Source organism: Dipodomys spectabilis, unplaced genomic scaffold (genome assembly GCF_019054845.1).
Source record: "Dipodomys spectabilis isolate Male_0828 unplaced genomic scaffold, ASM1905484v1 ptg000265l, whole genome shotgun sequence".
Lineage (NCBI taxonomy): Eukaryota > Metazoa > Chordata > Mammalia > Rodentia > Heteromyidae > Dipodomys > Dipodomys spectabilis.
Window position 1 is genome coordinate 67,387 of NW_024870942.1, and position 27,446 is coordinate 94,832.

General features: G+C 38.4%; 1 pseudogene and 1 gene segment (V, D, J or C); both read left to right on the plus strand.

Annotated features, from left to right (window-relative positions):
* The first annotated feature begins 1,718 nt into the window (after nt 1-1,718).
* Nucleotides 1,719-9,352, plus strand: LOC122125403 (annotated as a pseudogene).
* A 34-nt stretch (nt 9,353-9,386) lies between these two features.
* Nucleotides 9,387-9,936, plus strand: LOC122125405. The segment is given in 2 exon segments: nt 9,387-9,470; nt 9,626-9,936. Coding segments are annotated over 2 exon segments (363 nt in total).
* Nucleotides 9,937-27,446: the final 17,510 nt, after the last annotated feature.

A 27,446-nucleotide genomic window follows, 5' to 3' on the forward strand; every position in this document is an offset into this window, starting at 1 on the left:
TTCCCAAGGCATAGGTCTGGCTCTGAACTGCAATTGTTACCACACTAGCTAACAATCTTTCCTTTTCATGTAAGTCTAGTGCAAAATTAGAGACTGAATCCTTCTGAGGAGCTCATCATACCAGGATTGGCAACAGAGTTTCCCAAGCCAGTCATGCTAAGAGAGACAGCTCCTTCTACTTGGAGAACCAGACCTCTAAAGAATTATGCACTAACTGCGTAATTTTGCATAAGAACATAATACAAAATCTATAGAACAACAACTATGAGATATTTACTGTTTTAAAATACTGATATATGAAGTACAAATTCAAAATTTGGAATTATTAGTGCAATGTCAGTGTAAATCTATGACCTCTAAACATACATGTAGATGGCTGAAACAAGTTACTTTTATCTTGAGACTACAAACATTTAATGATGTAGTGCCAGAGTCAAAAACCAACAGAGCTTGAATACTGCTAGTCTTTATTTCTTAGAGACATGAGAGAATAAAAAATGCTTTAGCCTGGCCTAGAACTCTTAGACATCCTGCCTCCATCTTTTGAGTACAGAAATAACAGATGAGTGCCACCATGCTTGGCTCCTACTGGTATTTTTAAATGGCTTCTGTTGTTATTGTTAGTGCTCTGGTTTCAAGTTCTCTTCTTCAGTCTTTTCTCTCTCTTAATGTTCACCACAGCTTGTGAATACAGTTTGAAGGAACAAGAGGGATTTCAAGAAAATATGGATTAAATCATAAGTGAGATCCCTTGACCTGAGAACTACATGGAAGTGTCTAAAATTTAGTCCACATGTGTGATATCAAACAATACATGGGTGATATCTTCTCTGCTGTTATTAAACATGGCACATTTATGACAGCCTTTGAGATCCAGAGGATGATGTAAAATCATTCAATAACAACATTTACTAGATAACATTTTCTTGAAGCCCATGACTGGTAAGAACAAGGATTGAAAATAAAGATCTTGACTTCATTTTAGAGTCAAATTTCTGAATAACCTTTCAGTTTGGCTGTGTCTAGAGAATAGGAGGCACATGTAGGAGACAAAGGTACCTGAGAGGCTGGTGCAGTGGCTTACACCTGAAATCCCAGCTATATGGAAGTCATCAGGGGGCCTGTGGTTTGAAGCCAACATGAGCAAAATATTAGTGTGACCCACCTCTCATCAAAAATACCAAGTGAAGCAGTACTGTCCTCCTGTTATGTTGGAGACATAGAAGGAAGATCACAATCCAAGGCTGGCGTAGGCAAAAATATGAGATCCCACCTGAAAAATAACCAAAACTAAAGGAGCTGAATATGTAGTTCGAATGGTAAAGTGCATTGCTAGCAAGTGCAAATTAGAGTTCAAACCTGAGTACTACTCATCCCAAAAGAGTTGCATGAGAATATAACCTAATACATTCATTAATGCAGTTGATAATAGTGAGTCCTGAATTATCCATGCACCAAAAATGAGCTGAATATAAGTAAATTTACCTATGATTATTTCCAGACCAGTAAGTTATGAGACACATCAGGTGCTAGGACAACACAGCACTTGCCCCTGTTCAGGAAGCCTGTGAGAGGACACAGGCAAGCCTGCCTCCTGTCTGCTAGCTGGTGGGCAGCAAATCACAGAACATACTATTTTTCCTAGTGGTCACAATTGTACAGTTTAACAATTGGCTTTGAGGCATAACCTCATCTCTGTCACAGGAAGAGCCACTACTATGTTGATCACCAGCTTACTGGGAGCAGCCGTAGCCTCCATGTGTCTTGGTAAGGATGTCCATAAACCCAGGTCTCACTCTCTTCTCAGTCATGAAAGTGATGAGGAGAGGAGCTTTGTTCCCTAATAAGGCTCAACAGGAGACATTCAGAGCTGAGTCTTAAATCCCTTCATCTTTTAAACGCCGTGATTATAAAGAAAATGTCAATCTGACTCTGTCCTCTTTATTTCAGGAACCAACATGGCTCAGAAGGTAACCCCAAGCTCAGCCTGCAATTTTAGTGTTGGAGAAGGAGGCTGTGACCCTAGGCTGCTTATATGACTGACGCAAAGGAATCTTCTTACTCCATCTTCTGGTACAAAGAGCCCACTAGCAGAGAATTGGCTTTTCTTATTCATCAGAACTTTTATGATAAGCAAAATGCAACAGAGGGTCATTATTTCCTGAACTTCCAGAAGTCATCTAGATCCATCAACCTCACCATCACAACCACACAACTGGAAGACTCAGCTGTGTATTTCTGCACACACATAGAGCCCATAATGAGAGAGAAGCCTGCAGGTACCTTACATAAACCTCAGCCAGAGCAAGAGACCCAAGGAGAGAAGCAGGGCTGTGGGCACAGGTGGGACTTACAGAGAGACCATAGGGCAATTCACATACACTGTCTAGACACACCAACTATTAGACATGTGTATCTCCTTTGTTCTTTTATTGAGATGAAATATAAAGCACATGTAAAATCACTTGTAAAATGCTCGTAAACAAAGCCTATTATGTATACTTGTATCATTTTACTAAGGTAGAAAAAAATTATCAAGTTCTATTAACCAGTTGGAATAATTGTAGAAATATATGTTTATGCAGTGATGATTACATAGAATATCTTTATCTACTTTTAATACAAACATATTCCACTGGTTCTTATTAAAAATGTGTAATTCAAGCCTGGCACCAGTAGCTCACACCTGCAATCCTAGCTACTCAAGAGGCTGAGATCTGAGGATCACGGTTCAAAGCTAGCCCAGTCAGGAAAGTCTGTGAGACTCTTACCTCCAATAAATCACTCAAAAAGCGGAAGTGGCATTGTGGCTCAAGTGATAGAGCATGTGCCTTGAGCTGAAGATCACAGGGACTGCACCCAGACCCAGAATTCAAGCCCCACGACAGACAAAAATAAATGTAGAATTCTTAACCAGTTAGGAAGAATAAATTATTTGAATCTGGACTTTTTTATATAATAATGTGAACAATATTACATACAAGCAGAAGACATATAAACTATTTCTCAAATTATATTGTTATAAAATTGTGAATTTTAACAGCTATTTAGACAAGTTGTTCTCATTTGGATACTGCCTATGAAGGGAAATATTTAAAGTGGGAAAGTGTCCAGCCTGGCCAGTCTCTTGCTGCACCTTTAAAATGTCCAGTTTTATCTCTTTTGAAACCAAAAAGGGGCGAGGGCCAGAATGACAGCTGTCATGGTAACCGAGTCCAGACCATCATCAGTACTTACATCCTGCTATACAATGTAATTTTCCTCACATGTTACAACAGATGTTCAAAAACAAGAATTTTAATGTTCCTTGGCTCTGTTGGGGACCACTGACATCTCTAAGCAAGGCTGAAGGCACCCTTGGGTACATGTAAAGACACCATGCCAGGGATGCCTACATAGCAAGAGTCACTTAGAAGCAGAGTGCAGAGGCATACACAGAACAGTGGCTTTGGTCCCTACCCCTGACCCTTCTCCCAAACCAACATGAGAAGATAGCTAGTTGACTCAAGAATGTTAGCTTAAGAGGTTATGCTTGGCCGGTTCCCTAACCCTTCCTAACCCTTCTCCCACACTACGATAAGAAAAGTTTACTCAAGGATGTTAACTGAAGAGCTTGTTTAGCTCAGGTTTACTTTTCTGCCAAAATGATGTCTGCTTTGTGTTAAAAAAAGAGACTTGTTTGTTCATCACTGGTTGTGTACAAAGTTTACTGCCTTTCTTACTGTGTCATGCTAGCTGCCTGGGAGATGAACTAGGGGCCTTTGTCCTCTAAGACACAGTGCCCCATGGCTTCCCTACTTTGATCCCTGAGATTATCTTTGTGACTTTGTTTCTATCTCACACTGTACCACCTGCCTCTGGGTACCTGTTCATCTTGTAGCACTGGACATGGCATGGATCCACAAAATTTTTGGAAACTTCTTGAGTCACTTACCACCATTTAAAATCAGGTGTCACATTAAAACCAATTAATTTCTCACTTACCTATAAAAATGGACACTAGACACAAGGAGGAAGAGGTCAAATGCTATGTTTGAATATGTAAAGACTTTGGTGTATATTCATTTTTCTAGTTCATATTATTTATTCACAATATGAATATATATGTAAAATGTTAAATTATTGGTCATGAAATACAAAGAATCTCATAAAACAAAACAAAACAAAACAAAAAACCACCCCACAAAGCTGCACCAAGCACTGATGGCTCATGCCTATATTTATAGCTGCTCAAGAGACTTCAGTTCAGAGTCAGCCTGAGAAAGAAAGTCTGTGAGACTCTTATCTCCAATCAAGCACCAAAAAAGCTGGGAGTGCAGCTATGTCTCAAGTGGAGAAACTAGCCTTGAGCAAAAAAGTTCAGGGTCAATGTCCAGGTCCTGAGTTCAAGCACCAGAACTTGCACCAAAAACAACAACAATAAAACTGGGTTAACATTGCATGAGACTAAGACCTTTTTCCCTCTGATTTCATATGCCTATTGTGTACACCAGTTTGGGAAACCTAAATAGAGTTTATTAATTCCAAGACACTACATAAGTGAGGGGAAACCAGGTAACAAGACAGACACAATTCTTGCCTTTGCAGGTATCATATTTGATTATGGTGTATCTGGTATGGAATGTCAGCAGACAGAACACTAAGCAACTCTTAGAGTTCATTGCATAAATAACCAGTGTGGCATTAAATAAGTTTTTCACTTTTCTAAATTTCCATTTACATCTCTGTAAAATGCTGAGGTTTGGCCAGGCACCAATGGCTCATGCCTGTAATCCTGCATTCATTAATGCAGTTGATAATAGTGAGTCCTGCATTATCCATGCCTGTAATCCTAGATATTCAGGAGCCTGAGATCTGAGAATCGCAGTTCAAAGCCAGCCAGGGCAGGAAAGTCTGCAATACTCTTTTCTACAATAAACTACCAGAAAACCAGAAGTGGCACTGTGGCTCAACTGGTAGAGCACTAGCCTTGAGTTGAAGATCTGAGGGACAGAGCCCAGGTCCAGAGTTCAAGCTCCATGACCAACAAAAAAAAATGCTGAAGTTTTAATTGGACAATTTCTAGTTTATCATTCATTACCAGCCTCACATGAGCACTAACTTTGTTACCTTTTGTAGTTCCTAATGTTCATTATCTAGTCATTTTTATTTTATTTAAGAAATTAGCAGTTGCAGAAATTTCTTCCAATTCTTTTCCGAAAATATCTTTGTCTGATGATATAAAACTTCAATATTCTTAGAGACACAGCTACCTAAGCCAGAATATTATTGAGATTAATATTTATTAAGTACCTATTCTCTCATGTCATTAATTCATACTTTTATATAAGATGGTATTGCCTAAGATACTATTACCTTGAATGTTTGTGTATTTCTTCAAAACCAGATGTAGTGATTCCAAATTTCAAACAAAATCCAAATATCCAGAAAAGCATAGTGAAGACAAAGTCTGTCCTACATTAAATAACAGTAATAACGTGAAAGTCCTTGGTACTAGTAGAAATAAAAATGGGCTACTTAGTTTGCTGGATAAGAAGATGTAAGTCAGACATTAAACAAATCACATGTAGATTACCACAATGTCACACTAGCCAGTAGAAAAACAAGGTAAACTGCGAAGATACTTGAAAAAAATTGACTTCTTTTATCAAGTAGTTCAAATTACATTCTTAAAAGGTAAAATGTTAAGCACAATACAAAATGTCAGAATATTTTAAAATACCTTGGAGTAGATCTGACATTGAAATTAGGGTCTGAAATTGAGACAGCATATTGAACATGAACACATTTGAATAAACATGCAGTAAGATGACATGTATATAAAACCTTTCACATGAAAATACCATTAAAAAGTGAAAAATAGTCAGACATCAGTGGCTCATGCCTGCAATCATAGCTACTCAAGAGACTGAGATCTGAGAATCACAGTTCAAAGCCAGCCTGGGCATGAAAGTCCATGAGACTCTTATCTCCAATAAACCACTCAGAAAACCAGAAGTGGTGCTGTGGTTCAAGTAGTAGAGTGTTAGCTTTGAGCTGAAGAGCTGAGGGACAATGCCTAGGCCCAGAGTTCAAGCCCTACAATCAAGAACAATATAAACAAAAACAAAGAGAATAAGGGAGCATGTCTCAAAGAGAGACATGATAATCTGTTATAAAATGTTTTCTTTCCCAGTTTCAATAGAAAAATTATACTTATCATACACTGAGTTAGCATATTCATCTATTAAATTAAGAAATTTGAAAAGATTGTTAACATAATGTGTTCACTGGGGAGTGGAGAAGTAGACACTGACACATTTATTCCATGGAAAATGTACATGTTTTCTATCTCAGTTTTCTACATCTGAACTTTCTTACTGATGACTTGTTTGCAACTTTTTGCCTGAGGAACTTTATGTTGGTGTAACTTGTGGTGGTAGAAGATCTGAAATAACCACAAATCAAAAACTATAAATCATAAATTTACAAAGAGCATACATTCACTGTGAAAGTCTGTGGCCATTCTGTATGGAAAAACAGTAAAACATAGATTTAGATATAGATATAGATACATAGATAAATAGATATACACACACATATATAAATAATTCAATCTATATATTTTTCTGTGTGTGAGAGAGATAGAAAGTTGTAAAGTTCGTTTTTCTACATAACGCCTTGTACATCTCATTGTTGCAATGCATCTACCTGTATCTCTATTTAAAGATTTTTTTCCCTGACCCTCCCAAAATTATTCCAACATCAAATACAGTGAAAGCAGGGGTTACACTGCGAGGGAGGGACATACAAAGCAACAAAGAAATCATCTTATAAATATGTTAGAAACAATCACATGAAAGAAAAAAAAACATTTGAATACTTATCTTGGGGTTCATTTCACCTAACATCAACTTAATCTGACCTTTTCTGCTTGTCTCAGACATATACTAGTTATTGGAAATAAGGGAAAGCATGAGGCTATGTTTCTTTGGGCCTGGCTTACGTCACTTAATATAATTTTTTCCAAGTTTTTCCATTTCCTAACAAATGGGAGCAATGTCATTCTTTCTGATGGAGGCATAGAATTCCATTGTGTATATATACCACATTTTCTTGATCCAATCATCTACTGAGGGGCATCTGGGTTGGTTCCATATCTTAGCTGTGGTAAATAATGCTGCAATAAATATCGTTGTGCTGGTAGCTTTCATATGGTCTTGTTTGTGATCATTTGGGTAAATGCCCAAACATGGGATTGCTGGGTCATAGGGAAGCTCTATGTGGAGTCTTTTCAGGAACCTCCATACTACTTTCCAAAGTGAACAAGTTTACACTCCCACCAACAATGCAGTAGAGTTCCCTTCTGTCCACATCCCTTCCAGCATCTGTTGTTATTAAAGTTCTTGATTACAGCCATTCTAACTGGGGTGAGGTAGTATCTCAGTATTGTTTTGAGTTGCATTTCTTTTATGGCTAGGGAGGTTGAGCATTTCTTCATGTGTCTATTGGCCATCCTTCTTTCCTCTTCAGAGAAGTTTCTCTTTAAGCCTTTAGCCCATTTATTTATTGGGCAGTTGTTTCTTTGAGGATTTGTTGTTGGGGGATTTAATTTTTTGAGTTCAAGGTATATTTTAGATATGAGACCCTTGTATGTTGTATGGTTAGTGACAAGATGCAAACATAAAGGGGATCCAAATAGGGAAAGGTGAAGTAAAACTCTCGCTTTTTGCAGATGATATTATCTTGTTCAACAGCTGGTTCAATATACACAAATCAATTAATAAAATTCATCACATCAACAAGAGCAAGAATAAGAACCACATGGTTATCTCAATAGATGCAGAAAAAGCATTTGACAAGTTCCAACACCCCTTTATTATGAAAGCTCTAGAAAAATTAGGAATCCAGGGAACATTCCTCAATACAATAAAGACTGTATGTGACAAACCTACAGCCAGCATTATACTTAATGGTGAAAAACTAAAGCCATTGCCTCTTAACTCAGGAATGAGACAAGGATGTCCACTCTCTCTTCAATTTAGTATTAGAATGCCTACCTACAGCACTAAGACAAGATGCAAACATAAAAGGGATCCAAATAGGGAAAGCTGAAGTAAAACTCTCCCTCTTTGCAGATGACATGATCTTGTATTTAAAGAATCCCATAGACTCCACTCCCAAATTACTCAAGCTGATTCAAAACTTTGGCAAAGAAGCAGAGTATAAAATTAACCCTCCAAAAGCAATGGCTTTTCTGTATGCCAACATTGAGAAAAGCATGGCTGAAATCAGGAAAGGAACTCATTCGTAATAGCCCCACAAAAAATAAAAGAACTAGGAATTAAATTAACCAAAGAAGTGAAAGACCCCTATGATGAAAATTTTAAAAACCTGAAAAAGGAAATCAAAACAGAATGTAGAAAGTGACAAAACCTCCCATGCTCCTGGATTGGAAGGATAAACATCGTGAAAATGGCAATACTTCCCAAGGCTATCTACAAATTCAATGCAATACCTATTAATATTCCAACCTCATTCTTCAAGGAAATAGAAGAAGCAATCCAAAAATTCGTATGCAACAATAAAAGACCCCAAATAGCAAAAACTATCCTTAACAGAAAGAACAGTGCTGGAGGAATATCAATATCAAATTTCAAACTCTACTACAAAGCCATAGTAATCAAAACAGCTTGGTACTAGCACAAGAACAGACCTCAGGACCAATGGAAAATAACTGAAAACCCAGAAATGAACCTATAGACATATAGCCATCTAATCTTCGGTAAGGGAGGTAAAAAAATAGAATGGAAGAAAGACAGCCTCTTCAGTAAATGGTGCTGGCAAAACTGGTTAAATCACTTGTAGAAAACTCAAGCTAAGTACTTATATATCTCCCTGCACCAGAATCAACTTCAAATGGATCAAAGACCTCAGTGTCAAAGCAGACACTCTGAAAACATTACAGGATGAAATAGGAGAAACCCTAGGTCTCCTTGACACAGGCCCAAATTTTCTTAATAGAGACCCAGAAACACAACAAATCAAAGAAAGGTTGGACAATGGGATTGCATGAAATTGCAGAGCTTCTGCATGGCAAAGGACATAGCTAGCAGGATCAATAGAAAACCCACGATTGGGAGAAGATCTTCACTAGCCATTTACCCTTCTTATGCTGCATACTCACCAAGCATGAAGAATACTTCAGCAGGGACATGGAGTGAGCACTGTGGCCACTAGGCGTCAGTAGTTGCATTCTCCTCATTGCACAAATGCCCTGGATTTCAAAAGCATGAAACAACTAGAGGAGGTGCATTTGATTGGCTAAACTTAACTTTTCTCCACACATCTTAGAACAAGACCAAAGACGTGAAGGAAGCTCCCCTGAGAAGAGAAGGTTTGGAATCATTATAACTCATCTCAAGACGGAGAGCTCACCATGGAGAATATGTTGCAGTGCATATTCCTGGTCTTGTGGCTTCAGCTTGACTGTAAGTGAGAAATTAAGAGATGAGAACCCCAGGGCAGTTTCATCCAACCTGAGGAGTAGAGGGAGGTATTCAGTCTCAGCTCCTCCAAAGTCTTCTGTTGTAAATGTATCTGAACTGTAGACATTTTGTCATTTTGATTTTCTCCTCCTGAACAGGGCTGCATGGGAAAGATGAGGTGGAGCAGAGTCCTGAGAGCCTGAGCCTCCAGGAGGGAGGCAGTGGCAGCCTCAACTGCAGCTACACCACCAGCAATTTCAGAGGACTTCTGTGGTACAGGCAGGATGCTGAGAGAGGCCTCACACTCCTCTTCAGCCTATATTCAGCTGGGGATGCAAAGCAGAAAGATAGACTGGGAGCCACATTATCAAAAAAGGGAAGCTTTTTGCACATCACCAGTGCTAACCTTGAAGACTCAGCCACTTACCTATGTGCTGTGTATGCACAGTGCTCCCCAGGCACCTGCTGACTGCACTGAAACCCTGCAGCAGGGTTCTGAAACAGACAGAGGTGTCTCTGCTGCTTTCCTCAAAATGGGTATTTATTTAGCACCCAGAGATGTTACAATTCATTCCATCCAAGTCCTAGATTGCTCTCTGTCCATGGTCATAGTCAATCTGCTCTTCACAATGGATAAATGCTTTCTTCTCAGGAACTCAGAGGTGAAAGCTGGGATGTGGAGGGTCAAGGTTTCTAAGGCTCATTTGTAAGGGAATGCACAAGTACACACACTTCCCTTAGAGAATATTGATTCTCTCACAATATTGTGCCTACATGATAAGTAAATCTTTTCTATTTTAATAATCTCCTACAGTGGCCAACATGGCTATCATATCAGAATCAAAATCAAGTAAATTATCTATAATCTGACCCTTTACTTCCTCAAGTCCAGTTCTCCAGGCCCACTTGAATCTGTCCTCTCTCAGCATCTTTCCAAGGGAAGCTACCTAGAACACCAGGGATTTGTGGCTAATCTTGTCTGCAATGTCAGTAGTCTTTTCTCCTTTCCTTTAAAAATACTTCTATTTTAATTTTAATCTATTTAATCTATTTATTTACAATATTAAATAGCAATATGCATTTGGCACCAGCCCAGTGCAGACAGCAAGCTGGGCTGCCCAATGATAATTCTCAGGTGAGGGGTCCAACACTTACCCCAATACTTTGGAAAGCAATTTCCCAACACATATAATAAAGTACACAAAACATAAGCTTATTGCTGAATAAAATTTTATGCTAGGTTTTATTCTATATAATACCTTTGTATCTATATGTTGAAACTTTCTATTATTGAGATTTTCATGGCTCCTTCCAACTCTACAGCTCTCTCCTCTACCCCATTCACTTGAACTCCATCGTCAGCTCAAACTCTATAGGCCTGGAATCAGAGTCATTCTGTATCTACAACCATGTCCACCTTCCATCACTTAGCAAAATCTCTACAATTCATTGATGTTGTTGTGGGCATCAGTTCTTTTTTCTTTTTTTTAAATGGCAGTACTGAAGATGGAACTCAGAGCCTTGTACTTCCAAAAGTATCTATTCAAAAGTATCTATCCAAAAGTATCTATTCCTGGGCTATAATCCTCTTATGTTTCCTTGTGTTGCTGAAAATGACAGACCTGTACCACCACATCTAGTCATCATGCTTCCTTTTACCTGGAGCTTCAGTTTTGCCACTATGACCAGACATTTTAAGTGGGATGGAGGCTTCTGAACTTTCATGCCCTTACTGGCTTCTAACTTCCATCACATAGTCTCTACCTGCTGCACAGCTGGAATTCAGGCATGACCCATTATACCTAGTTCTCTCTCTTGACTCTAGAATTATTGAGTAGAGATCCTTAAAATAAATACACATCAACTTATTTATACATTCCCCTTGGAACAGACATTTGCTGTTGGATTATTTAGTTTGGTGCCATAATGAGAGAAGCAGCAACAAACATACATCAGGTTGTAGTGTAGATATGAATTCATTACCTTTGGCAATTGAACCAAAATGGATGTATGAGGACTTACAGTACACATGTGTTTAGGATTAGTGGTTATAAAAAATATATTCCAAAGAGTTGAGCCAATTAAATTCTCAACAACAACACATGGATTTCCAGAAGCTGACTATCCTCATCAAAATTAGATCTATTTTCTTTACTTTTAAATGAGGACTGGATTTTTATTAATTTAACTAGAGAAAGATAGGGATGTTAAACAACGGAACAACATGTGGCACCTCCAAGCAAGAATTTTGGCATCTTGGCAGTTCTAGCCTAGCCCTTGTCTCAGCCAAGGTGTTCCTCAAGCCAGGGAGGGTGACTGCTGAGTCACACACAGCCCTCTCATACTGTCCAAAGGAACCTCCTAGTATAACAATCATGCTCTGTAAAGATGAGCCCATTCGTCTAAGTAAAGGATGAGAATCATGTTGACAGACCTCTATTAGGAAGCTGAATTCTCTACATTTGAAAATTGGACATTGGAGGCTATTGATTTGGAACATGTACATTTGATGGATATTTCAAACCCCAAATCTCCTGCATTTGTTGGAACTCCATTTCCCCTTATGTCTGATGTAGTGTTGTAAGAGTGGACTTAGTTAATTAATGATTTCACATCAACAGAACCTGTCAACCTGAAGATTTTGATTCCATAATGTGTAGGTGGGGAAGTGCACAAAACAGTCTATGAGTCCTTCCAAGAGGCCTGTTGGGTAGTTATGGCTGGGTTCACTGCAGACAAAGGTGATGTCATGGCCATGTATCTTGATTGCATGATGGTGACACCAGGTGGTTGCAGTGGAGGAGCAATTTGGTCAACAGCTGGTGTTTTTATGGCTGCTGGGTGGCATAGAAAACCATTGTCAGATTATTGTCCACTTAAGATCCCTAAGGTGGGATGAGGTATGCCTCTTGAACTGGATGGATGGCCAGTATTAGAGCCTGATCCATGCATGGGCAGGAACTATGAAAAGTATATTGTTGGAGTCTTTCAAGGTGGAAATAATGCACTGTGTGTCAGATGATCAGAAGCAGGAGGTGGGTCCTGGTTCAACTCAGAAAGATCAGAAGAGAGTGAAAGAAGGAAGCCTTTGATGGTGGTGGTGTATGTATAGCATTATAATTGTTCATGAATGATTTAGTTGGTGAAGTATGGTCTCCAGGATGGGGATAATGACTGGTCCCATGTTAGGAAGGACCAAAGGACCAGCACACATGGGTAAAAAAGCACTGTGCTGCTATATGTCATGGATGATGTTTGGGGTCAAATGGTTAAAAACTAGAGAAGGGCGGGGCAAGCTAGAGGTGAATTGGTTGGGACTGGCGCTGTTACAAGCTGCTCCTGCTGAAAGTTATAGGTGATCTGGGGAAGTAAATAGGGGTAGAATGTAGGGGAACTGTTGAGTACTGGTCCAATTAGAATGCATCCCTGTTGCAGGCTATAGAGATCTGGGGAAATTGATAATGGTCAGAGCTGGAGAATAGGGAAGATCTGAAAATGACTACTTCAGAAGGTAGTGTGTTGGGGTTGGGAAGGTGGCTCAGTGGTAGAGCGCTTGCCTTGCATGCCTGAGGGCCTGGGTTTGATTCCTCAGCACCACATAAGCCAAAAGAAAAAAGCCGGAAGTTGCGCTGTGGCTCAATTGGTAGCGCGCTAGCCTTGATCTGAAGAGCTGAGGGACAGCGCCCAGGCCCAGAGTTCAGGCCCCACAACCGGACCTAAAAAAGAAAAAGAAGGTAGTGTGTTATCCACATAGCTGGCTGCGTGGTCACATGATCAGATACCTTGGGAAGTGTATAACAAATACAATGCTGGTGGTGTCAATGTTGCCAATGTTCACATTATTCCTGGTTGGTTGGAATACAGGGTCGTAGGAAAGAAGTGATGGTAAATGTGCACACATAGAAGTAAGGGATCCTTTTGTATAGTATAAGGCAAATGTTTAGAGAGTGGTGCTTTGGGGAAGAGAGAAGTAGGAGAGATGACAGCTCTGGATATATGAGAACTTATCATTTAGAACCCCCAAGTTAGATGCAGGGGGTACAGGGAAGAAGACGGTGTGCAAAAGAAGCCAACAGGGAACTCGATATTGTAGGTGTAGTGCTTGATGAGAGTGTTGACAGGACCTTAGGCCCTCAGCAGCCAGTTTGTCCACATTAGTGGTGTTAAAAAGAGGTGGAGTCCTGAAATAGACAGGGACAGGTCCCTGCATGAGGTGAAGGAAAAAAAGAGGCAGTATTGATGTCACTGCCATCACCTCTGTTCTACTCTCCAAGACTTCTAAGATTTCCTTTCCATGGTGAAGTTTGAGACCTGGGAATGTCATGGACATGCAATGGGGTACCTATAGGAGACATATGGACATCCTTGGAAAAAAATTCCACTGGGGGCTAGTAGAGCATCCCTTGAGAAGAGTCTTTCCTGATGTTCCCAGACTACATGGTGATTTTTCACCATTGCTAAGTTGACCCCTCTTCTCAATGGTCTGTCCCTAACCCTCTTCCTGAACTTTCAACTCCCCCTAGAGATCTTCTCGACCTTTGGCTTCTGTGTCTTTTGGGTGAGGAGAACAGCAATGGCATGACTTCTTCAGCTCTGAAAGCTAAGCAAAGGGCTTAGGTGTTGAAATCAGAAGCGTAGGACTACATTGAGAAGAATAAGAAGGGGTCGTCATGATTCTGGGGTTTCAACATCTCTGAGTAGCCAATTGGCAGTACAGGTATCATTTGCTGGAGTTGTTGTTGTTGTTGTTTTGTTGATGTTGTAGCCAGTCCTCTCTAGGTGCCAAACAGACATTCCATAGAGGCGAGTCTGTGGCCTCTGGCAGAGGGCACCTCCTCTTAAGGGCCCTGTAGTGACTGGCTGAAGAAGTCACCTAGCTGAGATCTGGTTGACCATCTGCAAATAGGCTAATCTGTGCTGTAAACCCTCCTAGATAAGGTTTGGTAGCCAGGCCTACAATTGTATTTACTGCGAACTTTCCCATTACAAGAAACTGTGTGAGAATAATCAGCAAAATCAAGAAGAAATGACTAGAGCTATTCCTTTTCCATTCTCTGGTAGCTATGAATGCACTGCTCAGTGTGGTCCTTCCTGACATCACCTGGCACATTCAACAGAATAGGTGTGTATGCACACTCTGGGAGCAAGGCCGGTTCAATTCAAAATGCTGCGAAAGCCATCCAAGGACCAGTAGGCCAAAGGCCATCCACGGGGATTTGTAGCTCCTGCGTTCTTCCAGCTATCCTTTGCAAGTACCGGCACCAAAAGGTAACTCTCTGGTCCTGTGTTTGACCAATATGTAGACTTTTCTAGCAACACAGGATGGCCTTGAGCTGGGTGCACCACTACCAGGACCAAGGCACCTGGTCCTCTAAGGTTTCTGGTTCTGAGAAGAGGACAGTGTGACATAAGCAGATTGGCTGCTGCAATATCCAACATCTTTTTGTAGCAGACAGGTTAATTAACATTTAAGTCTCACATCCTTCTTCTAGTGCCACAGGTGTTCGTGCCCAGCCAGACTCTGGACTCAGACTAGGTGGGTCATGCTCTGCATCCATCCACCTCCTTGTAATGAAAGCATCCTCCATTTTTCTAGTCTATACATAACCCTCATTCTCCATTTCTTATCCATAGTGAGCTCGAGCACTGTCTGGAAGAGTCATGAAAAGTCAAAGGCCCATATTCCAGGCTCTTGGGGAGGGATGTAGTACCAATGGTCAGAGCAGCTTCATTTCCCATCTCTCTTGGATTGAACCTTGCAGAATAGATATTTGTTGGTCGGAAGAATTCAGCTATGCAAACTTTATAAAAGATCTGTTTGGGTTTGTGCTGAATGAATTCACTACCATCTTATCCCATATAAATATGGAGAAAAGTTTCTGGTCTTCATGGATTGGGTTTAAAAATTAAATGCATTGAGCTGGGAAAGTGGCTCAGTGGTAGAGCGCTTGCCTTGCATGCTTGGGGCCCTGGGTTCAATTCCTCAGCACCAGATAAGCAGAAAAAAGAAGCCAGAAGTGACATTGTGGCTCAAGTGGTAGAGTGCTAGCCTTGAGAAGAGCTGAGGGACAGTGCCCAGGCCCAGAGTTCAGGCCCCATGACCGGACCCCCCCCCAAAAAAATTAAAAGCATTATTGATTTGTTAACAAAGAGTGGAATAATATGTTGGACTAAAGTAAAATCCACTTGTTTTACACATCGTGAGTACACCTGTTGTATCAACTCTGAACATTACTGTCCCTTTAATGTAACTATAGAACTCCTATGCTCAAGAGAAGAATCATTTTCTTGGGGTGACAAGAGCAATACATATGATTATCCTAAAAACTGTAAATATCAGAAAGATATGAAAGGTTCAAACACACATGGCATTCTCTAGGTTGGATCTTGTTGCTTTGACTTCATTCATTCAGTTGATTTTCTCTCAGGAAGAATTATTTTGAAACCTCATAGAGAGGTTTCAAAACCCTGAGTGACAAAAAGCTATAGAAGTATTTACATATATATATATATATATGCATATATGTGTTTGTGTACATAAATATGAATGTGTATATTTATATAATTTTTTTTAAATAGCATACATACATACATACATATGCATGTGTGTTTATGAGTATTTTTTGTTTCCTTTTTGAGACCAGTCTCAGTAGTCCTAGAATGCATAATCCTTCAGCCTCGGGCTCCCAAGGGCTGGGACATCAGGTGTGTATCTCTAAGTCCAACTTAATTGTTTCAATTCACAAAATAAATTTAAGATAACACTTTAAACATTTCATATATTAAAAGTAAGTTTTACTCTTCTAATAAGAAACTTTTCTTACCATATCAGAAAATATTTGGACATATATTCCTAACTCTGAGATGGATAGGACACGAAAAGTTTTATTTAGCCCCAAATTCTCTTTTAAAAAGTAATAAGTATTTCAGAGCCTTTTTACTCTTCTGAGAGCCAGAAGTAAGTTAGAATTGTTAAAATTAAACACAATTCTCATTTTCACCTTGGGTTTTTTTTAGCTTATATCAAGAGTGCCATGGGGGTTCATTAGGATAATTCTACAAATAATTTAGATAAATCTTCAGGTATATTGCATACATTGTCCTTTGAAGAAGTTCATCACTCTGGTACATTTCCTTTGCCTCTTTTGTTTTCATAACACTTTATCATTGTTTTGTGAGTTTCATTAGGCTATCTTTTTGTGTATATGTGTTATGTATTTCAATCTTCTTTACCTCTTAATATAATCTCCTTCTGCCTCTTCAATCCTGCTTATCACTACCAGTCTCCTTTTTACATACATATTTCATTATCATTAGCAGCAATACAATAACCATCATGATTATCATATTTATTTTAGGTTTACTTTCTACTTGATAAAAAATGTGATATTTTGTTTTATCACATTCACTGTGATGATTTCACAATTCTATACATTTTCCTTCAAATAGCAAACTTTTGTTCTTCTTTATGGCTGAAAAATACTGCATGAAGTATATACCACATTGTCTTGATCCATTCTTCAGTTGTTGGGCACTTAGCCTAATTTGCATTATGAAAAATGCAAAGACAAGCAGAAATGTGGAAAATGTTTGTCTTGAAAATTTATTTACATTTAGAGATATGTGCCAGGGTATTAAATGAGGTCTCATTTTAGTTGTTTGAGGAACTTGCATATGAATTTCTGTAGTTGTCTCACTGGCTTACATTCCCATCAATGGTGTATGAGAGTTCTTTTGCCCTGCCTGCCCATGGGTATTTCCTTGATGATTTCCACAATTGGGGTGAGAATCGCAATATCATTTTGATGTGTATTTCCTTACAGCTGTGATTAATATTTCTTGGTATATTACCATTACCATTTCTTCTGAGAACTATCAGTTAAATTCATTTGCTCATTTAATAATTACATAATTTGCCTTTTGGTGCTTTTTCTTGAGTTCTTTGTATATTCTAAATATGAATGGCTTATGTGGTGAATAGTTCACAAAGATTTTCTTTCATTCTATAGGCTGTTTCTTCATTCTGTTCTTTATTTTGATGTACAAATTCTTTGTACTTTGATGCAGTAACATTTTTCACTTCTTGCTTTTATTTTCCTTACTAGATTCCTATCCAGAAAATAATAGCATATGCTTATATCTTCCAATTTTTTCCCAAAGTTATGGTGAGATTGTGTCAAACCAATATACCACATGATTCCCACTTAAGAGAGGAGAATTTAATGGCAAGGGAAGAAAAGAAATAGAAATATATTTTGTTCTCTCAAAATTTTGAATTGAAGCAATGTACAAGGAGTACACATCTATGAAAAACCAAACTTATTTGTGCATTTTTTATTTGTTTACTCTTATTTCTAAGCATAGTTATTCTATATTAAGGTCATTTTGTGCATTGAAATCATTATAAATTGTCTTGACATTTGTACCTTCCATTGTACCTTCTATTTTCTCAGGAAGGTACAGGGATCTTCACATATGCTTAGATATTTATTTCAGTAAGTAACAGGTAATGAGGGAAGACTTCATAAGCTGATGTTTCTTAGAAGATTCTGTTATAGGAGTTTGACAGTTAATACAGAGAACTAAGCAGTAATCTACCAAATCTTTCTTCAAAGACAAGAAACCTAGCAATCAATACCATACATACTATGGTATTAAAATACCTGACAAGCTGCCAACCCTATGTCAGCTGGCACTCAGAAAGACAACCTTGATTTTCTATCCATAATTTCATCCTTGTTGTGTTACTATTTAGTGACAACTATAGTTACAGAAACTTGATAAAGGGATATATTCATGTGTAAAGGGAAGTTAATGAATGTCTATTTGAACTAAATAAACAGACCTGTGCTTAAGCAGTGTTCCAAGACTTGACTCATTGGCTAATAGGTGAGAGGAATATTCATGGCTGGAGAACGTAGTAAAATACAGTCATAAAGATGAATGATACTTCCAAGAGTCATTTTTATTAATTCAATGGTAAGAATTGAGCATAGGGCCTCACTCATGCTAGGCAAGCACTCTACTACTGAGCAAATCTTCAGCTCATGAAAATTAAGGAATAGAGATAAAGTATGGTGGTACGGGGGATTATTCCCTATCTGAAATGCTTGCACCTGAGGTGTTTCTGATCTAAGATGTTTTCAAATTTCAGAATATTTAGAAATATGGAAAGAAATTTCTTGGGGATGGGACTCAAGAAGGACATGGAACAAAAATAAGCATTTTTGTTTCCAAAAACATCTATGCACATAACATGAAGTTAATTTTATACTACAGTTCATGCATTTTGACTGTAACATGTCACATGACATGTTGTGGAACTCTGCTCTTTCAAGGTCATATCAATTGCTCAAAAACATTCTGATTTTGGATCATTTTAGATTTGGGATGTTTGAGTTAAGAGATTCCCAACCTGTATTACCATTTTAAATGTGAAAGAAATGAAGATTCCAAAGACATGACTCTAAGCATTCTGAAACTTTATTTGGGGATTACCAGTTTGATATGTTTAGCTCATATTAGCAAAGAACATGTATGAATAAAGTTTTCTCATTGTTTTTCTCCAAACACAGTTAAGAGTACATGTGCACAAAGCTTTAAAACTTTAGAAATCATAGAAAACTTTCCTAAGCCTCTGATAATGACTTTAAGTGGTTTAGTTAATCTAAATTTGTAGCACAGAACAATGGACTTACAACAGATTTGGCTAACCTTCCATCTGTGATTACCAACTCCTGGCCTCACTGATTCTCTGAAGCTCTTTCATTCTGCCTAAACCAATTGGAACCAATTGGTGTGCAGCCAACTATGTAAGAAATGGAAGCTGTAAGCTAAGTCTTGAACAACATCACCCTGTAAGTAAGGACCACAGTATTTTGGAAGCTAAAATTCAAATACCAAAGGATCAAAACTGAGCTACAGCTAATTCTATAGGTAATATAGGGACTATAAATTTCCCTATTGATCCCCTTCCAAACTCCCCACCACATAAACAAGTAAGCTCTGAAATTCTTTGAACTTTGTGGTTTCACTGCTGAATCCTCAAGAATTAGCACAGCCTAGGTCTTCATAGTGGCTCAACAGTGGCTGAATGAGTGAAGATGCATTCTCTGTAAGAGTTGATTGATGTTTTTAAATCATTCCCTGGCTTCCACTCTCTTCCTCTGCAGATATTCAAATCCTCAAGCCCCACCCAGAAGTACTGACTCATAATTTGCATTTTCAACACACTTTCTCCTGAAGCACTGCTAAAATAACATAAACTTCACTTTTGTGCACCTCAGATAATAAAACCTCTAAAACCACTCTGCAGAACCCAAGCTAAAATGACCCTTAAGTATCTGGCAGTGGGTGCTCTTAGCAATGGGAAGACAGGAAGAGCCAGTAATTAGGGGCTAGGATTTGCTCTTTCTCGGCTTATCTGAGAGTCCCCCCCGCCCCCTCCATTTCTCACTGTCTTCAATTCTCTTCTCTGTCCCCTCCCTTTGCTCACTTCCTTGTTTCCAGAATGACATCACCTCAGGGAGTCAGCATAGAATCAACTTTTCTGTTCTAACGAACTTTTTAAATATTCAGAATTACTAGACAAACCCTATAGAAAACTAAAGCAAAACAGTCATTTGCCCTTATCCGCTCTCCCTCCACCTATCTTCCTTCTGGGTAGCCTCACTGCCCCTCCTCCTGCAGCTCTTGGAAAGGAAAAGACTCTTGAGTTTGTGTTCACTGAGCAACTGACACGGGCAGGTGCATTAGGTTAGATTATGTGATCTCACCAACACCAACAGAGAACAAGGTGTAGTATCATGTGAGCTTCAATCAGACCTCATGAACATTCTCCAAAAGTATCCTTATAAGTAATTTTAGAGGATCATTGTGGTTATAACTATGTATCAAATATGAGGAAAATGCATTCGCAAAAAAAGAAGAACAAAAGGAAAACTGTGAGGCTATACAACAAAATTGTTATGGGACATAGGAACTTGTAACCTAATCTCAAGTAACCAAGACTGTGCTCCTTAAACCCCATCTGCCTTCCATCAGATTCCCATACTGCACTCTTCCTCTACACATTTCTACTTTGTAACTTTTTTGTTGCAAGAGGGGGACTTGAGCTCAGTAATGGATGCTTCCTCCATTGGCTGACACTCCACCAAGTGAGTCAAGCCTCCAACCCTACCTTGTATTGTGGAACTTAATTGACCATTGTTTTCATGTGACAACACCTACTACATATCCTTCTTGGGTTTGAGTGAGATTTCACCATGACTGTGTGCATCAGTCTAATTATGCACTACCACAGACTGGGTAAATTTCAACAAAAAAAACCTTTATTTTGTCTAATTCTGGTCTCAGAATTCTATTTTCCTTAAAGAATGGAAACTTGCCTAAGTGTACTATCAGGACCTACTCTGAAATTAACTATATTTCATTAAAATATTACAAGTAATATTGCTTATGTGCTATGGATGCTGGTAGCAAAGTCATACTAAGGGATGCAAATCTAAAGCTCGATCAAGATTTTTTATTTAATATCATTCTTATTATTAAATAGTTGTGCAAATGGGTTACAATTCCTTACAAGTCAGATGAATGTAACATTCTAAGTATCAATGATTTTTTGTTGTTGGTGGTCATGGAGCTTGAACTCTGGGCCTGGGTGTTGTCCCTCAGCTCTGCAGCTCAAGGCTAGAGCTCTACCACTTGAGCCACAGTGCCCACTTCCAGCCTTTTCTGTGTAAGAGGTGCTGAGGAATCGAACTCAGGGCCTCATGCATGCGAGGCAAGCATTCTACCACAAGCCATCTTCCCAGCCCCATATCAATGATTCTTAAACTATAATGTAAATATCCTCTGGATTTTTTTAAATTTATTTTTTATTGTGAAAATACTGTACAGAGGGGTTACAGTTACATGGTCAAGATAATGAGTACATTTCTTTTGGGGGGGGGGTGGGTCCCGTTGTGGGACCTGAACTCTGGGCTTGGGTGCTGTCCCTCAGATCTTCAGCTCAAGGCTAGCGCTCTACCACTTGAGCCACAGCACCACTTCCGGCTTTTTTCTTTTTGCTTATGTGGTGCTGAGGAATCGAACCCAGGGCCTCAGGTATGCAAGGCAAGCACTCTACCACTGAGCCACCTTCCCAGCATTCAAGCATTGTAGCCTGCTCTTTTGTTTCCCCTTCCCAGCCTCCTCGCCCCCCGCACCCCCACCCAATCCTCCCCCCCCCAACCAAACGCATTTATAAGATTATTTCTTTGTTGCTTTGTATGTCCCTCCCCTACAGTATAACCCCTGCTTTCACTGTGGAGGGGAAAGGGAAAAACAATTCGTTTAAATAAGGATACAGGTGGACCCGTTGCAACAATGAGAAGTACAAGTTGTCATGTCGAAATCTATCAAGATTTTTTAAATCACTATTTATTATTTAATGACTATATTTCTGACTAGTCAAATATATTGAAATTATTGAAGTTCTTCATTTCTTCATCTATAAAACGAATGACTGAACACATGTATCCTTGTCTTTACTCTCTGAATTTCTAGAGACCTTCCACATTCCAAATCCTAGTGGAAACTTCCTTCTGTATCTGGAATAAAGGTTTCCATGTAGGTAATCATCTTTCATTGGCTTTTAGCTTCTTTAGATTTATTTTATTACACAATTTTAATGATTACATGCTGCTCAGATCCAAAGCTCAGCTGAGGCCATTTAAGAAGGGAAAAAAACTGCAATATCATCCTTATCTCCCCACTTACCCACAACTCTCTCATTCCCAGGTGTGTATTTGCATATGCATGTGTATTCATGTATATGTAGATATATGCATGCAATGGAGCATTACACAAAAATCAAAAAATGAAACTAAATTATTTTTAGGAAAATTGAAGAAACTGGAGATACTATATTAAGTATAACAAACCAGTCTCAGAAAGAAAAATTCTGTATTCTTTTCTAATTTGTGGAATCTATATTTAGAAAAAAAAAGACATATAAGAACATGTCTTAAATGGTAGAGGGCATGTCTAGCAAGGGAAGTCCCTGAGTTCAAACCCCAGTACTGTTCTCCAAAAACTATCCTGGAGACATTATTCAAGTTGCAGAAGACAAACAATACTCTGAGTTCGAGTTTCAGTGCTAACTTAATAAATAAATAACTATATAAGAGTATATATAAAATTTCTTTGATCTATTTCCACATTCAGTATCACTCTAAAATGTATAATTATACAATGAATATGAAACATCACCTTGATACTATCTTATTATTTGTTATCATAAAGGATATTTTATGTTCTCTAATTATAGTTTGAAGTTTCTCACCATTGTATTTAATATAATTTCACCAAGTTGATTTCTACATATTTACCTGGTTATATATGTCCAGTTGAATTTCTTTTATATACCTTTACTAATATTTCAAGAGCAAAAAAGCTTTGTACATTGCATTGATTATTATGTTAAGAATTTCCAACCTACAAATATAGAAAATTTGCAATGTATTTTTACTAGATTTGCTGTTAAACTTTATTTATATAACTAGCCTAAACTTAAATCTAAAGTAAAAATAGTGGCAAAATAAAAATGTTCAGTCTTGTCTAGCAAGAAGGATGATAAAGAGAATTCTTCAATATAAAGTTTTTCATTGGGATATTTATATTAATTAATGAAAAAGCATAGCCACTATATCAGCAGTAAAATAGTAGGATTTATTTAAACATCTATTGACTTAATTACCTTCTATTAAAACATCATTGAGGGACTAGTCTCACACTCCTTATACTATGAACAATTTGACTTAGAAGATTAATAAATTCTAGCATGAAGAACTAAATTTCTACACTCTATGATTTATGGTCTATAACCATCTTATTCATACATTATTATGCTCTTCAGGGAGACACTGTGGAGGACAAACTCAATTGTCTCTTTCTTTTGCCGCTGGCTTTCATGGTATCTCTTTAAAAAGCACTTGATGCTATCATATGAATTAATTTTCAGTGTTGCACAACTCACAGTCTTTACACACGGGGATTTCCTAATTCTATCTCTCTCAACAACTTTTTTTTGTCAGTCATGGGCCTGAACTTTGGGCCTGTCCCTCAGCTCTTCAGCTCAAAGTTAGCACTCTATCACTTGAGCCACAGCGCCACTTCTGGCTTTTTCTGCTTATGTGGAGCTGAGGAATCAAACTCAGGGCCTCATGCATGTGCGGCAAGTACTCTATCACTGAGCCACCTTCCCAGCCCTCTCAACAACTTTTTAAGCTCTGAAATTAGAATGTCTGTTTTTGGCTGGTAATTGATTCTGTATTTTAAAATTCTTTTATGTTTGCACTCAGAAGATATAGATGTGATAATAAGTATTAAAGTAAAGCACTTTTCTACAGATTTCAAAACTAATTCAAGTTGTGGTAAATGATGGATAACAAAACAGTTAACCCTACCAATTCTTTTAGGTTATTGTCTAAAAGTAAATATGAATTGTGTGTTCATAGTGCTGTGCAATAATACCTATCTAGAATTCTTTCATCTTGTAAACTGAAACACTCTGCTATACGTTATTCTTACACTCTGCACCTTTGGATCTACTATGCCTTCTCCTCATATATAAACACAAGGTTGCAGCCAATTATCCAGAATTTCCCTCTAGTGTAGTTCAATGTAGGTTCTGGCAATGTTATTTGAAGGATGGTGGATATGAAAAGGGATGTGTGAACCAAAACAGTATCTGGGCCTGAGAATCTCACTTAATTTGTCCAAGTAATTACTAACAGATTGTCTCTGGATTCATGAGCCCCTTTGTCTGAATCTGTGGAGATTGATTACCAGGAAAAAGTATTGGCTAGGACTCTATGTAAAAAGCATCCTTCATGATCAAAAGACATTGAAATACATCAGTCTGTGGCCTGGATCCCAAAATTGGTCACCTTGTCTAGAGCTGAACTGTAGAGGAAGAAGACATCAATCCCAGACCATTTTATAAGAAGTTAGTAATTTTATTTATGGTGTTCTTCTGCATAGGATTCACACCTTTTCTATGAATTACTATGAAATTTGGAAGTTCTGATTTGAGTACTGATTATAAAGAGTAGATTTTCTCTCTGAAACATCTTTGCAAAAACGTGGCATTCCAGCTGAGCACAGGAGATTCATATCTCTAAATCCAAGCTATTCAGGAGGCTGAGTTCTGAGGATCAAGGTTCCAGGCCAGCCAGGAAAAGACCCTGAGACTCTTATCTCCAATTTAGCACCAAAATGCCAGACATGAAACATTGATTTAAAAGGTAGATCTCTAGACTTGAGCACAAAAGCCCAGAGACAATGCCTAACCTCTAAGTTTAAGGCCAAGGACGGCCACACACATAAAGAATGGCATTCTTACAATTATTCCACCAAAGACCATCTATTCATATTTCAGCTTCATTTGACAAATATTAATTAGGTAACCAGTAGATGTCAGTCACTGTTCTAGGTTTTGGGGAACACTGCAACAGAACAAAAACAAAAACAAAAGCAAAAAAAGCAACAGAATCACTCCATACTGACTTCACTTTACTACTTCCTATGAGTTCAACAGCAAATACTTGTAGGCATATCAGTAGATTATGGGCTAGCTGACAATAAGTGTATGAAAATATAATGTCCTTTTAAAATGTTAAAATATGCCAAGTAATTTATGTTTTCTTGGTTATACAGACTGCCAGGAATGCTCTACACAAAAGTGTTTTCATTTCAAGTACAATCCTAAGAGAAAAATAAAAGAAAAAGAAAAGTGAAAAGGATAAATGAAAAATATTTTCATATTTACAAAGTAGGGTTGAAGACTGATATATACCTTCTAAAGGAGGTAAATGTTGTGGTGTAGAAATTAAAGATATGGGGGGGGGGAGATGGGAAGGGATGGTAAGAGGAAACGAAGAGATAAGAGGAAACAAAGCTTGATAAGATTAGCTTGCCCATGTAATTATAACCCCTCTGTACCGTATTTTCACAATTAAATAAAGGTATGTAGGCCATGTAGAAATTAGAAGCCTCTGCTTATCGATAATGGATCATTTTTTAACTTTTGTTTTTGTTTATAAAGCCAAACTGTAACTCCACTTCTGCTACTAACTAAAAGTGTGACTCGCATCTTTTCTTCTATTCCCCAAGCTTCCTGTCAACAGTCCCTAAGCAGAAGGCCCCAGCAAAAAACTTCTGGAGAGTCCATTGCCAAAATAGACAAAGAGCCCAACTGTGCAAGCTCAAGTCTTTCCCCCTTCCCCTTCTGGTGTGGACTGGCATTCAGAGCCGTGCTCCAGCATCCCGACCTTGAACATGGTCCTGACCTGTCAGTGTATTGTTCTTTCGCTCAAATAAAATTAAATAAAAATTAAAAACCACAGCGGTTTTGGGGTCCTAATGTCTATTAATTCCTGGGCACCCTTACAGTCAAGAGAATTTTGAAATGTACTAGTCATTGCAAACAAGGGAAACCATGGGACCTATGTTTCTTTGGGCCTGGCTTACTTCACTTAATATAATTTTTCCAAGTCTTTCCACTTCCTAACAAATGGGGTGATGTCATTCTTTCTGACAGAGGCATAGAATTACATTGTGTATATACACCACATTTTCTTGATCCATTCATCTACTGAGGGGCTTCTGGGTTGGTTCCATATCTTAGCTATGATGAATAATGATGCCACAAACATAGTTGTGCTGGTAGCTTTAGTATAGCCTTGTTTGTGGTCTTTTGGGTAAATGCCCAAAAGTGGCATTGCTGTGTCATAGGGGAGCTCTATGTAGGGTCTTTTGAGGAACGTCCATACTGTTATCCAAAGTGGTTGAACAAGTTGACACTCCCACCAACAATTCAGTAGGGTTCTCTTTTGTCCACATCCCCTCCAGCATCTGTTCTTGCTAGATTTCTTGATTATAGCCATTCTAACTGGGTTGAGGTGGAATCGCCACATTGTCTTGATCTGCACTTCTTTTATAGCTAGAGAAGTTGATCTATTCTTATTTCCTCTTCAGAGAAGTCTCTCTTTAAGTCATTAGCCCACTTATTTATTGGGCAGTTGTTTCTTTGAGAATTAGTTATTGGGGGATTTAGTTTTTTGAGTTCTAAGTATATTTTAGATATGAGACCCTTGTCCATTGTATGACTAGTGAAGGTGGGCTTTCTATTGATCTTGCTAGCTATGTCCTTTGCCATGCAGACGCTCTGCAGTTTCATGCAATCCTCTTTGTCCAACCTTTCTTTGATTTGTTGTTTCTGGGTCTCTATTAAGAAAATCTCCCCTGTGCCAAGGAGCCCTAGAATTTCTCCTATTCCTTCCTGTAATGATTTTATTTCAAGGTCTTTGATCCATTTGGAGTTGATTCTGGTGCTAGTACATCTCTAGGACAAGCAAAGAAGGTCAAAGGCTTTGTACATGTGACCATATGAGATGATGTTAAGTGAAATGTACCCCAAGACAGGGACAGGAGTAGTTTTTTCTTCGTTGCTATTGTTTTAAATGTATTTATAATGTACTATGTGATTCTTTTGTTTTGTATGTTCTTCCCCCATGGAATAACCCCTGTTTTTACTGTATTTGGGGAGGGGAAGGGATATAGCGGAATGCTTAAATGGGGGTTCAGGTCGACCCATTGTGACAATGAGATGCACAGGACACTATGCTGAAAATGAACTTTACAATGTCGAGGGTGGGGCCTGGAGGAGTTGGAGAGATAGGGAGGGAAGGGATTGTTGGGGAAAAAGAAAGGAGGTAACAATACTCGATAGGAAATGTACTCATAACCCTACTCATGTAACTGTAACCCATCTATACAGTATTTTTACAATAAAAAATATATTTTAAAAAGAGAATTTTGAAAGGCATTCAGTTAAGCATTCAGCACAATTCAGTCCCTGTTCACCAGGGGGAGCAACTTCATAGCACCACTCATATCCTGACTGCATTGAAGGTTAAGTTTAATCAGTTCTCTTTC